The 12,962-nt window shown below is 40.6% G+C and overlaps 1 protein-coding gene across 2 annotated transcripts in view; it reads left to right on the top strand.

The window, feature by feature from the left end:
* Positions 1-1,833: 1,833 nt before the first annotated feature.
* ALDH8A1 (aldehyde dehydrogenase 8 family member A1) overlaps positions 1,834-12,962 on the top strand; it is a 32,068-nt gene continuing 20,939 nt past the window's right edge. For both annotated transcript variants that reach the window (XM_017875473.1, XM_017875474.1), the window contains exons 1-4: positions 1,834-2,040; positions 7,904-8,051; positions 9,303-9,458; positions 12,196-12,345. In XM_017875473.1, coding sequence (XP_017730962.1) covers positions 1,903-2,040; positions 7,904-8,051; positions 9,303-9,458; positions 12,196-12,345 — 592 coding nt within the window. In that variant the 5' untranslated portion in view covers positions 1,834-1,902. The remainder of the gene's footprint in view (positions 2,041-7,903; positions 8,052-9,302; positions 9,459-12,195; positions 12,346-12,962) is intronic.

Here is a 12,962-nt window from a genome sequence, read left to right as displayed (position 1 = left end):
GCACGCACCTGTAGTCCTGGTGACTTGGAAGGCTGAGGCAGAAGAATCACTTGAACCCAGGAGTTCAAGGCTGCAGTGAGCTAAGGTCACACCACGGCACCCCAGCCTGGGCGACAAAGTAAGACTCTGTCAAAAAAAAAAAAAGAATGTAGTTATGCTAAAGATAATGAGTTATATTTCCAAAGCTTCTGCAGAACTTTTGAACTGCAAAGAAGAAAAGACCAAGAAGTTGGTCCTTTGTTCAGCAGAGTGTCATAGATAGTCTTTAGATAGGCTGAGAGGGGCCCGGAGCTTAGTTCCACAGGGAATGGGTTTGCCTATTGCTTTGCATCAGAGATTAGCAAGAATTTTGGAGAATATCTAGGGACCAATAAAGATGGAAGCAGAGAGGGCCTAAGGAGGTACACAGCCAGCAAGTGCCCCCATGTGATCAATGAATTTTAGAATATTGCTACCTAACGTTCAACTGAATTACAACTATAAATCATAATTTTAAAAGTAATATAGGCTTGCCATAAAATATTCAAGCAGTTTAAAAGTATTTAGAGTAAAAACGCCTTCCCCTCAACTATGTAAATAGCCAAAGAAATTATACCATATATATTATTCACTAGCTTTCTTTTTTCACTTAACAATACATCCTTCTAATGTCTAAGTAGTATTCCTTGTTATGAATATAACAATTATACTGTAATATTCTCCAATTCATGGACATTTAGGTTGTTTTGATTTTTAAATTATCATAAAAAACAATGTCCTGTGACTTACCTACTTGTTCACCAGCACGTAATTCTGTAGAAGAGATTCCTAGAAAGGAAATTGACCAGACACTGACAAATTGCCCCAAGCAGTGTTCTGCGAACCCTCCCGCCTATGGCCTAGGGATGCTTCTCCACGTCCCCATAGAGTAGATGTTCTCAATCTTTAAAAATGCTCTCCAGTCTGATTGGCAAATCAGGCCACCTCTGTATTTCACATTCCTTGCTTAACAACAAAGCTGAGCATTGTTAATATATTCATTAGTCAATTGTGTTGCTTTTCCTATGGATTGCTTTTTTGTATTTTTGCTTATTACTTCTGTTGGGCTGCTCATTTCTCTTACCAATTTGTAGAAATTCTCAGCTACATCATGGATCTAAACCCCTTGCTATATGTGTCACACATGTTTTTGGCTTGTCTTTATTTCCATGGCACATCTAGGAAGATGTGAACAGCCACTGTGGCCCCGGTTTTGGGATGGAGAGACAGCTCTTCCGAGAGAGGGCAGCCAAGGTAAAGAAACACAGATGAGCCATGGAAAGAGGGCATCTGTCTTCAGCCACCTCTGCAGGGTGAGCAGTGATGTGTTGAGAAAAAAGTGTATGATTTGGAGATTAAAGGGCTACGGTTCATCCCCTGCTAACTATGTGACCGTGGAAAAGTGGTCTAACCTCTCCAAGGCTCAGTTTCTTCTATAAAAAGAGGAAGTAATGGTTACTTCATACAGGACTGTTGTGTGAAACAAATGAGTAAATTCACGTAAAGGACTTGCTTCGGGGCCTGACATCCAATCAGTGTTTGAGCAATGAACAGTTTACAGTGTGAACTCGATAAAATCACACGCACAGATGCCTTTTGACGATTTTAAAGGGCTATGAACACCTACGTAAGTAGCTGTTAGTGTTACACACAATTATCCGTGTCAAGTAATGCACTAGAAGTCTGTGAAACATTCAGCCACTCTCTTAGTTCTGAGTTTGGAGACTGGAATGCTCTCTGAGAGTGTCAGGTGTCCTCCCACGTTCACTGATTGGCAAAGGGGAGATGGGGCTGGGAAGGGGAAGCTCACTCAGGAGTCCAGACAGTGGTGGGGACAACCTGAGTGCTCAGTCGTAAAGAGGAAAGGCATAATTTTTCCTTGCTATGGCTGGAACAAAGGCACTTTTGATGCTGGAAAACTTCATAGATGGAAAATTTTTACCTTGTAGCTCATATATAGATTCTTACGACCCATCAACAGGGGAAGTGTATTGCAGAGTGCCAAATAGTGGAAAAGATGAGGTGAGTATATGCACTTAAAGAAGACCGAAATGTGTTTAATATGTTGGCCAATTATGGGTAACAGTTTTCTAAAAGCAGAGGCAGTTGGGGGAAGATGTAGGATTGTTAAACATGATAGAAGGAAGATTTGAGTTCTAGGAAGATTTATATTCAGAAGTAAGTCATTTTTCTAGCCAACCTAACACAGCCCTGTGTGCAGTTCTTTTTTTTTGTAATTCTCGAACATTTCCTAATCAGTGTCTAGTACAAAGTATTATTTGTAAGAGTAATCGCTTTGTTAAATATTCCCTTTTCTCCACCAAGCACTGCTTAAATTTACCACTATATCTATGGAATTTAAAAAAATGTGTAGCGTTACTAAAACAAACAAACAAGCAAAAAACTGTGGGCTTTATTTTAGATTGTCTTCTCATAATTTCTCATGTCTTCAAAATACCTAGTAAAATAAAATCAAGCATCTGAATGATGAAACTCAAAATTAAATTCCCATATATTTTTGGAGTTAGAATTAACAGCATCTTTTTTCTTATTCAAAGTGTTTAATGGCATATGCATTACATTTTTTTAGCGATGTAGTATTAATTTTACTTGGAGTATTTTGTAAAATATTTGAGATATATTTGATTAGCTATCAATTATTGCACTGAGAATGTAAATATATCTGAAGTGGTAAATGTAGCTGATGTACATATAGTCATCTAATGCCTTATGAATTATAATTTATTATTTTTAAGGCACAAAGAACTAGATTATTTAAAATATAATTATAGCCTTCATATAAAGATATATATTCTATACAAAGTTTTTTTTGAAGAACACTGCTATTTTTTTTTCTCTTTTGTTAATACTTCAAATCTGTCTTGCATTTAAAATAAACCTTTAGACTTAGGGATTAATGTTTGCAAATGTTGGTTAATGCATTGGTTAAATTATAATCTGCAATTTTGTTTGCTTCAAATGACCTAACACAGCTCTGGGAAATCCAGCTTTGTGTTTCCCACTCTTCCTTGTTTGCCAAAGTGAAGTGAAAAATGACAAACATGCCAAATTCAGCTGAAATATTTCCTGCAGTTAACTGCTCATACCTTTTTAGAAAATAGAGTGAGGTATGGATGCACTAGCTAGTAGAGTAATAGATATGTTCAATTTCTCAGCAATCCAACTTCCAAATATCCTATCTGATGCCATAAGTCATAGTTTTTTTCTGGCTTGAAAAATATGGTTACCATACAAACCGCATGTCCAATTTCCCAAAACATCACCCAGAAAAATGTTGCTGATGCTGCTAACAGTGGCTCCCATTTATTCAGCTTTTGCTATGTGCTTTGCAGTCATTAAGCTCTTTTATAAAAAAATTAAAAAATTAATACATAATAATTGTACATCTTTATGGGCATATGCGACATTGTGATACATGCAGACAGTGTGTCATGATCAAATCAGGGTTATTAGGATCTCCATCACATTAAATATTTATCATTTCTTGGTGTTGGGAACATTCCAAATAGTTCTTCTAACTGTTGTGAAATATACAATAAATTATTGTTAACTATTGTCACTCTACTAGAACTTATTCCTTTTAACCATATTTTTGTATTAATTAGCCAACCTCTATCCTCTCCTCTACCCTTCCCAGCCTCTGGTAACCATAATTCTACTCTCTACCTCCATGAGATAAACTTTTTAAAGATTCCACATATGAGTGAGAACATGTAATATTTGTATTTTTGTGCCTGGCTTACTTCACTTAACATAATATCCTCCAGCTCAAATTGTGTTGCTGCAAATGACAGGATTTTGTTCCTTTTTATGGCTGAATAATATTCCATTGTGTATATATACCATATTTTCTTTATCCATTCATCTGTTGATAGACACTAGGTTGAGTTCATATCTTGACTATTGTAAATAGTGCTGCAACAAACATGGGGGTACAAGTATCTCTTCAGTATACTGATTTCCTTTTCTTTGGATACATTTCCAGTAGTGGGATTGCTGGATCATATTGTTGTTCTATTTTTAGTTTTTTTTAAGAAACCTTCATATGTTTTCCATAATGGCTGCACTAATTTACTTTCACACCAACAGTGTATGTGTCTTCCCTTTTTTATGCAGCTTCAACAGCCTTTTTTATTTTTTGTTTTTTAATAATAGCCATTTTAACTGGGATGAGATGATAACTTGTTGTGGTTTTGACTTGCATTTCCCTAATAATTAGTGATGTTAAGCATTTTTTATATACCTGTTGGCCATTTGTACGTCTTCTTTTGTGGACTATGTATTTAGATCATTTGCCTATTTTTAAGTTGGATTTGTGGGGGGCGGGCTATTGAGTTGTATATGTATACATAAAAGCTCAAGTCCTTATATATTCTGGTTATTAATACCTTGTCAGATGGATAGTTTGCAAATATTTTCTCCCATTCTGTAGGTTGCCTCTTAACTCTGTTGATTGTTTCCTCTGTTGTGCAGAAAATTTTTAGCTTAATGTTGTTTTATTTATTTATTTAATTTTCTTTTGTTGCCTATGCTTTTGAGGTCTTACCCAAAAAAATCTTTGCCCAAATCAGTGTCCTGAAGTATTTACCCTGTGTTTTCTTATAGTAGTTTCAAAGTTTTGAGTCTTAACATCTATCTAAGTCTTTAATCTGTTTTGATTTGATTTGGTGAGAGATAGGGGTCTAGTTTCATTCTTCTGTATATGGTTATCCAGTTTTCCCAGCACCATTTATTGGAAAGACTATCTTTTCACCAATGCATATTTTTGGCAGCTTTGTAAAAAACAAGTTGGCTGTAAATGCATGGATTTATTTCTGGATTATCTATTCTGTTTCATAGGTCTATGTGTGTGTTTTTACACCAATGCCATGCTATTTTGGTTACTATAGTTTTGTAGTATATTTTAAAGTCTGGTAGTGTACATTCAGTAAGCCCTTTAACATGGATTATCCAAAGAAGCAAGTTATAACAACCTAGAAGTCTCTATTATGATCCTTATTTTACAGAGGACAGTGCTAACACTCTCATCTCTGATGCTTAGATCCATTGGTATGTGCACATGTGTGCACACACACATGCACACCTGTGTGCATAGCACATTTGCCTTATAGCATTGCAGTTATAAGCACATACTAGAGTCAGACTGCCTGGTTCAAAGACAAGCTGCACCACTTGGTATCCATGGCCTTGACTTAGAGCTGAACTTCTGCAAGCCTCAGTCTCCTCATCTATAAAATGAGGATAATAATGATATCTACTTTGTAGTGTTATTCTGAGGATTAAACAGACTAATATGTGTAAAACCCTTAGTGCTTGGCATATAGTAAATGCTTTCTATGTATTAGCTTATGCTAATATTATTGTATGTAGTACATTAATGTATATTCTATATTACGTGGACATAAGATGTGCTATAAGGAAACTTAGAAAATATGAGTGGACTTGAATTTTCTGAATAGCAAAAAGATCAGATTGTTACATTGAGTAGGAATTCATGCTCCTCATGCTCCTCTTGTTGGCTGGCAGTGGGGCTTCCTCATGGCTGCAGCTAGTGGTGGAGGAAACTAAAGCCATCTCTTCCCTCATCCTGTCTACAGGTCCACATCCGAGATTTAGTTTTTGAGGTGAAGCCACCATATTTCTAGAACTTTCTAATTAAGATGAGAATAATTTTAAACCTTACTTCAGCTCAGCTAAAAGTGACTGTATTAGTTCGTTCTCACACTGCTATAAAGATACTACCCAAGACTTGGTAATTTATTAAGGAAAGAGATTTAAGTGACTCACAGTTCTGCATGGCTGGGGAGGCCTCAGGAAACTTACAATCATGGCCGAAGGGGAAGCAGGCATGTCTGGCGGCAGGCGAGACAGCGTGTGAAGCCCAGGAAAAACTATCATTTATAAAACCATTAGATCTCACGAGAATTCACTCACTATCATGAAAATAGCCCCCACAAACCAATCACTTTCCTCCCTCGACACCTGGGGATTACAATTCAAGATGAGATTTGGGTTGAGAAACAAAACCTAACCATATCAGTCACTTTGCATGAGGAAAATGAAGGAGGGGTGTGGGTCAGGTTTTGCATGAGGGCTAGCACAGGCTCGGGTGGCTAGATTGCTTCAGGACAAGTCCTCCAAAAAAGATGCTCACGGCTGCCAGAAGCCTATGGAAAAGGATTCTGAGTCTGAGCCAGGGCCCAGTGGTGGAAGACAGCTGTGATTCTAATAATTTTTCATGTATGTGAGAAAGGAGAGGAGTGAGACACGGCTTAGGGATTTGTCATCTCTGGAGAAGGCATTACTTAGACATTGCTGGAGAGAAGAGAAAGGCAGAAGAGGACTTGAAAATTATTTTGCCTACATCACATTTTGGCCATGAGTTGATCCTGCCCATACCTTCCCATACATATATTGTTTCCTTTTGTATGTAACTCTAAAAGCAGGTACCCAAGCCATCTGTTCAGCCACAAATCTCCTCTTTCCCAGTAAGGCCTCTTCCACTGGGCAGAACCAGGCAGCAGGCAGAGCAACCTCTGATCCTGGGAACCACCAAAATCTGGGTTTGAGTCCTGATTCTGCCACTTATTAGCTGTGTGACCTATGGCAAGTTACTTGAGTTTCTGTGTCTCAGTTTTCTCATCTGTAAATTGGGCATAGAAATACTTATTTTATAGAATTTTAAAAGGACTTAAATAAAATAATTTGTATAAAGTATTTAGCATATTCTCTTATATAAAAATTAGTCAATAAATTATGAATATAATTAGTCATTTCAAGTGAAATTGACAATCTGAGGATGTGATTTCACCCAAAATTTCAGACCTTATAAGATATGTCAGAGCTGAGTTAGAAGCTTTAGAGATTCCACATATCTAGATTAATTTTCTTCTTCTGTAATATATATACTATATATATATATACTATATATATAATATGTGTATAACATATACATTTCTTTGAGACAGGGTCTCAGTCTGTCACCTAGGCTGGAGGGCAGTGGTACAATTACAGCTCACTACAGCCTCTACCTCCTGGGCTCAAGTGATCCTCCCACCTCAGCCTCCTGAGTAGCTGGGAGTACAGGCATGCACCACCGGGTCCAACTAATTTTTTTAAAAAAATTTTGTGTAGAGACAGGGTCTCACTATGTTGACCAGGCTGGTCTCAAACTTCTGGGCTCAAGAGATCCTCCCAACCCAGCCTCTCAAAGTGCTAATATTACAGGCATGAGCCATCACTCCTGGCCCACAATATTTTTAAAAATTCTAGTTTCTGAAGTGATTGAAAATGTACATCTGTTAAAATTCAAATAGCTTCTTTCTAATGCTCTGATTACCACATTCAGGATGCATTGGTTGAAATGGAGTGTGTTTCTTTGTTTCTATGGTACCCCTCCTTTGCTGGTCATGTAAACACCTGTGTCATTTACTTGGTGGGTGGCCCAACAATGGGGCATGCTGAATATTCTAAATTAGGTGTGGGCCAGGTGCGGTGGCTCACACCTGTAATCCCAGGATTTTAGGAGGCCGAGGCGAGTGGATCACTTGCATTCAGGAGTTCGAGACCAGCCTGGTTGGCATGGTGAAACCCCATTTCTACTAAAAATACAAAATTAGCCATGCCTGTAATCCCAGCTACTCGGGAAGCTGAGGTGGGAGAATCACTTGAACTCCGGAGGCAGAGGTTGCAGTGAGCCAAAATTGCGCCATTGCACTCCAGGCTGGGCTACAGAGTGAGAATCTGTCTATAAAAAACAACAACAAAAAAATGAGGTGTATGGAGACCTGAGGATTCTGATTTCATCCATCCCCTCAGGAGCAACAGCTTTAAGGTGACCCTCTCTCCCATTTGCTCCTCAAAGATCGAAGCTGCGGTCAAGGCCGCCAGAGAAGCCTTTCCCGGCTGGTCATCCCACAGCCCCCAGGAGCGCTCGCGGGTCCTGAACCAGGTGGCGGATTTGCTGGAGCAGTCCCTGGAGGAGTTTGCCCAGGCCGAGTCTAAAGACCAAGGTGAGAGTTGCCTCTTAACTGTAACATGGGACTCAGGGCATCTCTGATTATTCATGTTACCCCTCCTGGGGCCATCGGGCCAGCCCATATGCCTGCTCCTCTGGCAACAGTAGAAGTGGAGGGCAAACCCTCTCCTGCCCCAGGCCTGGGAAGGCCAGGATTTGCAGCTGGCCCACCCCATCTCATTCAGATGGCCAGAGAAAGTCACATGGCTGGACCCAAAAGCTGAGGGGCAAAGAAATATACTCTGTCCATTGGATGAAAGGAAGTGCAAATATATACAGCAAAGGGCATGGACATAGGGAGAGATGAAGAACTAGGGCTGATCATGCAGTCTCCTACTCATTCTAAGCAGAAAATTTCAAAGCAAAGATAATTCGAAAAGCAGTTATGCAGTCAGGTTATTTAGGATGTTTTCTGATATGTCAGTCACCATTCCACTCCCGATACATTTTCTGATTTTTTTTCCACTCCTTCCCTGAGGTCAGGGTAATGGAGTAAATATCTGTAAATGTTTGCAAGAATATCTGTAGGATAAGGCAAGAGTTTAAAAAATTATATGTGTGCTGTAAACCAAGCCCAAATTAGAAAGCAGCCTGAGTCCAATCCCGTGAAAAAGAAATAGTTCTCTGTTGGTGTTCCTGGCCAGTCTCCCTACATCGCTAAAGAGAACTCAGTAGCAGTCCAGGTAAACTTCTGCTTCTCTTTCTACTCCATCCAGGAGCTAGGACGTGCAGGGCATGTGATGGGCGAGCAGGTGCCACACAGCATCCCGTGCCAGGGAGTTCCCAGCCACCCTTCTGATGACTCTACCATGTGTTGGGAGGTCATGAAATACACATTCCATGTGTATGAAAGTGTTTCGTTTCCTGCTGTGCAAATACAACTGTCCTAACACCCATATTTCAATACCTTTGTCACAGGTACAAAGCCTGGTGACTGAATTGCAAGAGTTTGTGTGGGCGAAGTGGTAGCATCTGGCAAACTGAGGATAAGAATGATGTGTTCAGTCCACAAAACAAAGACTATTGACTCAATTTTAACCCCCCACTTCAGTTTCCAACCTTATACCTAAATATTTTATGGTTTTATCAAACCATGATCAAGTCTTTGTGAGGTCAAGGAATGCCTGCCCCAGGCTAGAAGGAATCCAGGCCGTTTCAGTGTGAGTTGGGCCAAGTGGGCGGTGGAAGCTGACGGATAGAGTGTCCCCATTAGCCAATAGTACTTTATGTTGTTTGCTTCTTACAGGGAAAACCTTAGCACTGGCAAGAACCATGGACATTCCCCGGTCTGTGCAGAACTTCAGGTTCTTCGCTTCCTCCATCCTGCACCACACGTCAGAGTGCACGCAGATGGACCACCTGGGCTGCATGCACTACACGGTTCGGACCCCGGTGGGAGTCGGTAGGTGCTGTTCAGTGAGAGCCTGCCTCCCGGTTATGCTTGCAGATGCTCACAACATTCTATGTCATTGTCCTCAAGGAACAGGCTAAGGAAAAGGAAAGGCTGATATTTTTCTTTTACCTAAAATCCATTGGCCTAAAAAATCTATTTCTAGTTTATTTTCTTTGTGTCAAATTCCCTACTTTTTTTTTTTTTAAACAGAGTCTCTGTAGCCCAGGCTGGAGTGTAGTGGCATGATCTCGGCTCACTAGCCACCACATGTAGCTAATTTTTGTATTTTTAGTAGAAACGGGGTTTCACCATGTTGGCCAGGCTAGTCTCGGACTCCTGACCTCAAGTGATCCTCCCACCTTGGCCTCCCCAAGTGCTGGGATTACAGGCATGAGCTACCACGCCAGGCCTCATGTTCTCGACTTATTCCTGGAACATTATCTTGGAAAATCATAGGGAAAAGAATGATGCTAAGAGTAAATACGTAAATTCACATGCTAGGATTTTTTTTTTTCTACTTATATTTAAAAAAGGAAAAAACAGGCTGGGCGCAGTGGCTCACACCTGCAATCCCAGCACTTTGGGAGGCCAAGGTGGGTGTATCATCTGAGGTCAGGAGTTTGAGACCAGCCTGGTCAACATGGCGAAACCCTGTCTCTACTAAAAATACAAAAAATTAGCTGGATGTGGTAGGGCGCCTGCAATCCCAGCTACTTGGAAGGCTGAGGCAGAGAGAATCACTTGAACCCGGGAGGCTGAGGTTTCAGTGAGCTGAGATCGTGCCATTGTGCTCCAGCCTGGGCGACAAGAGTGAGGCTCCATCTCCAACAGCTCCTCGGGAGGCTGAGGCAGGAGAGTCGGTTGAACCCGGGAGTCGGAGGTTGCAGTGAGCTGAGATCGCACCACTGCACTCCAGCCTGGGTGATAGAGCGAGACTCCGTCTCAAAATAAAAAAAAAGGGAAGAACTATTTATGTGTATTAAATAAATTAATAAGCGTAGGGCATGTAGTATGGTGCCAGGTATGTGATAAATAAGCCTCTACTGAGAATTATCTTACCTCATGCATTCCTTTGCCTCTTTACCTTTGGAGGAACGTGTAAATAAATGTCTGCGATGACTAAAACTTTCCACTAGATGTCACTGTTTCCTCGGAGAAAAAAAATCTTTTTTTTTAACTTGTTACATTTTATGACTATAAGTTAAAAGGAAAATAAATTGGGACATTTCATTACTTTGGTTCCTTGAAATCTTCAGAAATTATGTTTTCAAGGCATTGTGGAAAGCTCTACCTCCTCCTAAGAAGCGTGCTAATACATTTTGCTGCAAAATATTTTATCCCCTAAAGAATGGATTTTCAATGGGAAATGTAATAATCTAAGAGATGCATTTACTTTCATAGCCCAGGCTTGAGGGAAGAGTATAAAATAAGGTGAATCAATTTCCTTTCAGAAGGTAGATTTTCATATTTGTGTGTTTTGTGGTTGGAAACCTGGGTAGTTTCAGAATATTGCATGGAGACACATTCTAGCTACTGATTACATTATTCATCCAGCAAATCTCTCTGATCAGGATACAAGTGATAATCTAGAGATAATTTTTATTTAAAAATATTTAGCCAAAATGGATGTCAGTCCATGCACCAAAGGTTATTGGCTTCACTGATAGGAGGGCCCTCACAAGGAATACTCCGAGCCTATTGGCCCCCATTTTATGAATAATTATATAAAGCTTGAGATTTTATGTCTCAACCCACAACAGATTTGAAATAAAGGTAAAGAAACATGTTAGAAGAAATAACAGGCAGACAGTTAAAATAATGAGGAAGGAGACGTTTTTGAAAAAGTAAAGCTCAGTCTATAAATCTCAAAATGCATCACATTCTGGAACTGTTTAGTGATAGGTGACAACTGTTTTTTAATTTTTTATATTTTTTTGAAGTTCCAGGGGACATGTGCAGGATGTGCAGGTTTGTTACATAGGTAAATGTGTGCCATGGTGGTTTGCTGCACCTATCAACCCATCACCTAGGTATTAAGCCCAGCATGCATTTGCTCTTTATCCTAACGCTCTTCCCCCGACCTTCCCCTGACAGGCCCTGGTGTGTGTTGTTCCTTTCCCTGTGTCCATGTGTTCTCATTGTTCAGCTCCCACTTATAAGTGAGAACATTCAGGTGTTTGGTTTTCTGCTCCTGTGTTAGTTTGCTAAGGATAATGGCTTCTACCTTCATCCATGTGCCTGCAAAGGACACGATCTCGTTCCTTTTTATGGCTGCATAGTATTCAATGGTGTATATGTACCCCATTTTCTTTATCCAGTGTATTATTGATGAGCATTTGGGTTGATTCCATGTCTTTGCTATTGCTATTGTGAATAGCAAAGTGCTGCAATGAACATACGCGTGCATGTATCTTTATAATAGAATGATTTATATTCCTTTGGCTATATGATAGGTGACAACTCTTTAGCTCTGGAGTTTGTATTGCTGTTGTTCATAATCATGAACCATCAAGAAATGGGTAAATCATATTGACTTTACTCTGTTTTAAAAGGTGCAGTTGCTTGAAATATATTTTAGACTCATTTCCCTGAAGGTGGCTACATATAAGCAAAGCTTGGGAAGAAGTTAGAAGAGTAAGCTAAGTTTCCTGCAGCATGCTGGAGTTTTGCGTTAATAACCCCACTTGGCCAGTCCGCCTCAGAGGGGTGTGCTGTCACAGGCAGTGCTTCTGCTGTCATCCCTTAGCTGGTCTAATCAGCCCATGGAATTTGCCACTCTACTTGCTGACCTGGAAGATAGCTCCAGCGATGGCTGCAGGGAACACTGTGGTGGCCAAACCCAGTGAGCTGACTTCAGTGACGGCGTGGATGTTGTGCACACTCCTGGATAAAGCAGGTAATTAGGTGTTGGGGTTGGGGGGCAGGCACAGAGTTGGAGCAAAGCTATATTTTATAGAAGTCTTCCACTCAGCAGCAAAATTGATTCCAGTGACATCTTGGGCTTTGTCTTCTGATCCTTGTCTGGGAAATCCCCTCCACCCACAGGGTTCCCTCATCCTGCTTCCTGTCTTCAACACCAGAATGGTGCTACTGCAGGCGAGTTCCACTCCCCAGGGTGGGCCACTGGCAGCACAATCGTGACACAGACTTAAACAGCCCCATCAAATCAAAGACACCAGCCTGCTCCAGAGAGTCAATTAAAATCTTAAGTCTGGGCTGGGCGCAGTGGCTCACGCCTGTAATCCCAGCACTTTGGGAGGCCGAGGCGGGTGGATCATGAGGTCAGGAGATCGAGACCATCCTGGCTGATATGGTGAAACCCCGTCTCTACTAAAAATACAAAAAATTATCCAGGCATGGTGGCGAGCACCTGTAGTACCAGCTATTTGGGAGGCTGAGGCAGGAGAATGGCATGAACCTGGGAGGCAGAGCTTGCAGGGAGCAGAATTGCACCACTGCACCCCAGCCTGGGCGAAAGAGCAAGACTCTGTCTCAAAAAAAAAAAATAAATAA

Source organism: Rhinopithecus bieti, unplaced genomic scaffold, assembly GCF_001698545.2.
Source record: "Rhinopithecus bieti isolate Rb0 unplaced genomic scaffold, ASM169854v2 scaffold_9615, whole genome shotgun sequence".
Taxonomy (NCBI): Eukaryota; Metazoa; Chordata; class Mammalia; order Primates; family Cercopithecidae; genus Rhinopithecus; species Rhinopithecus bieti.
The sequence above is the reverse complement of the archived record's forward strand: the minus strand, read 5'-3'. Positions and strand labels throughout refer to the sequence as shown.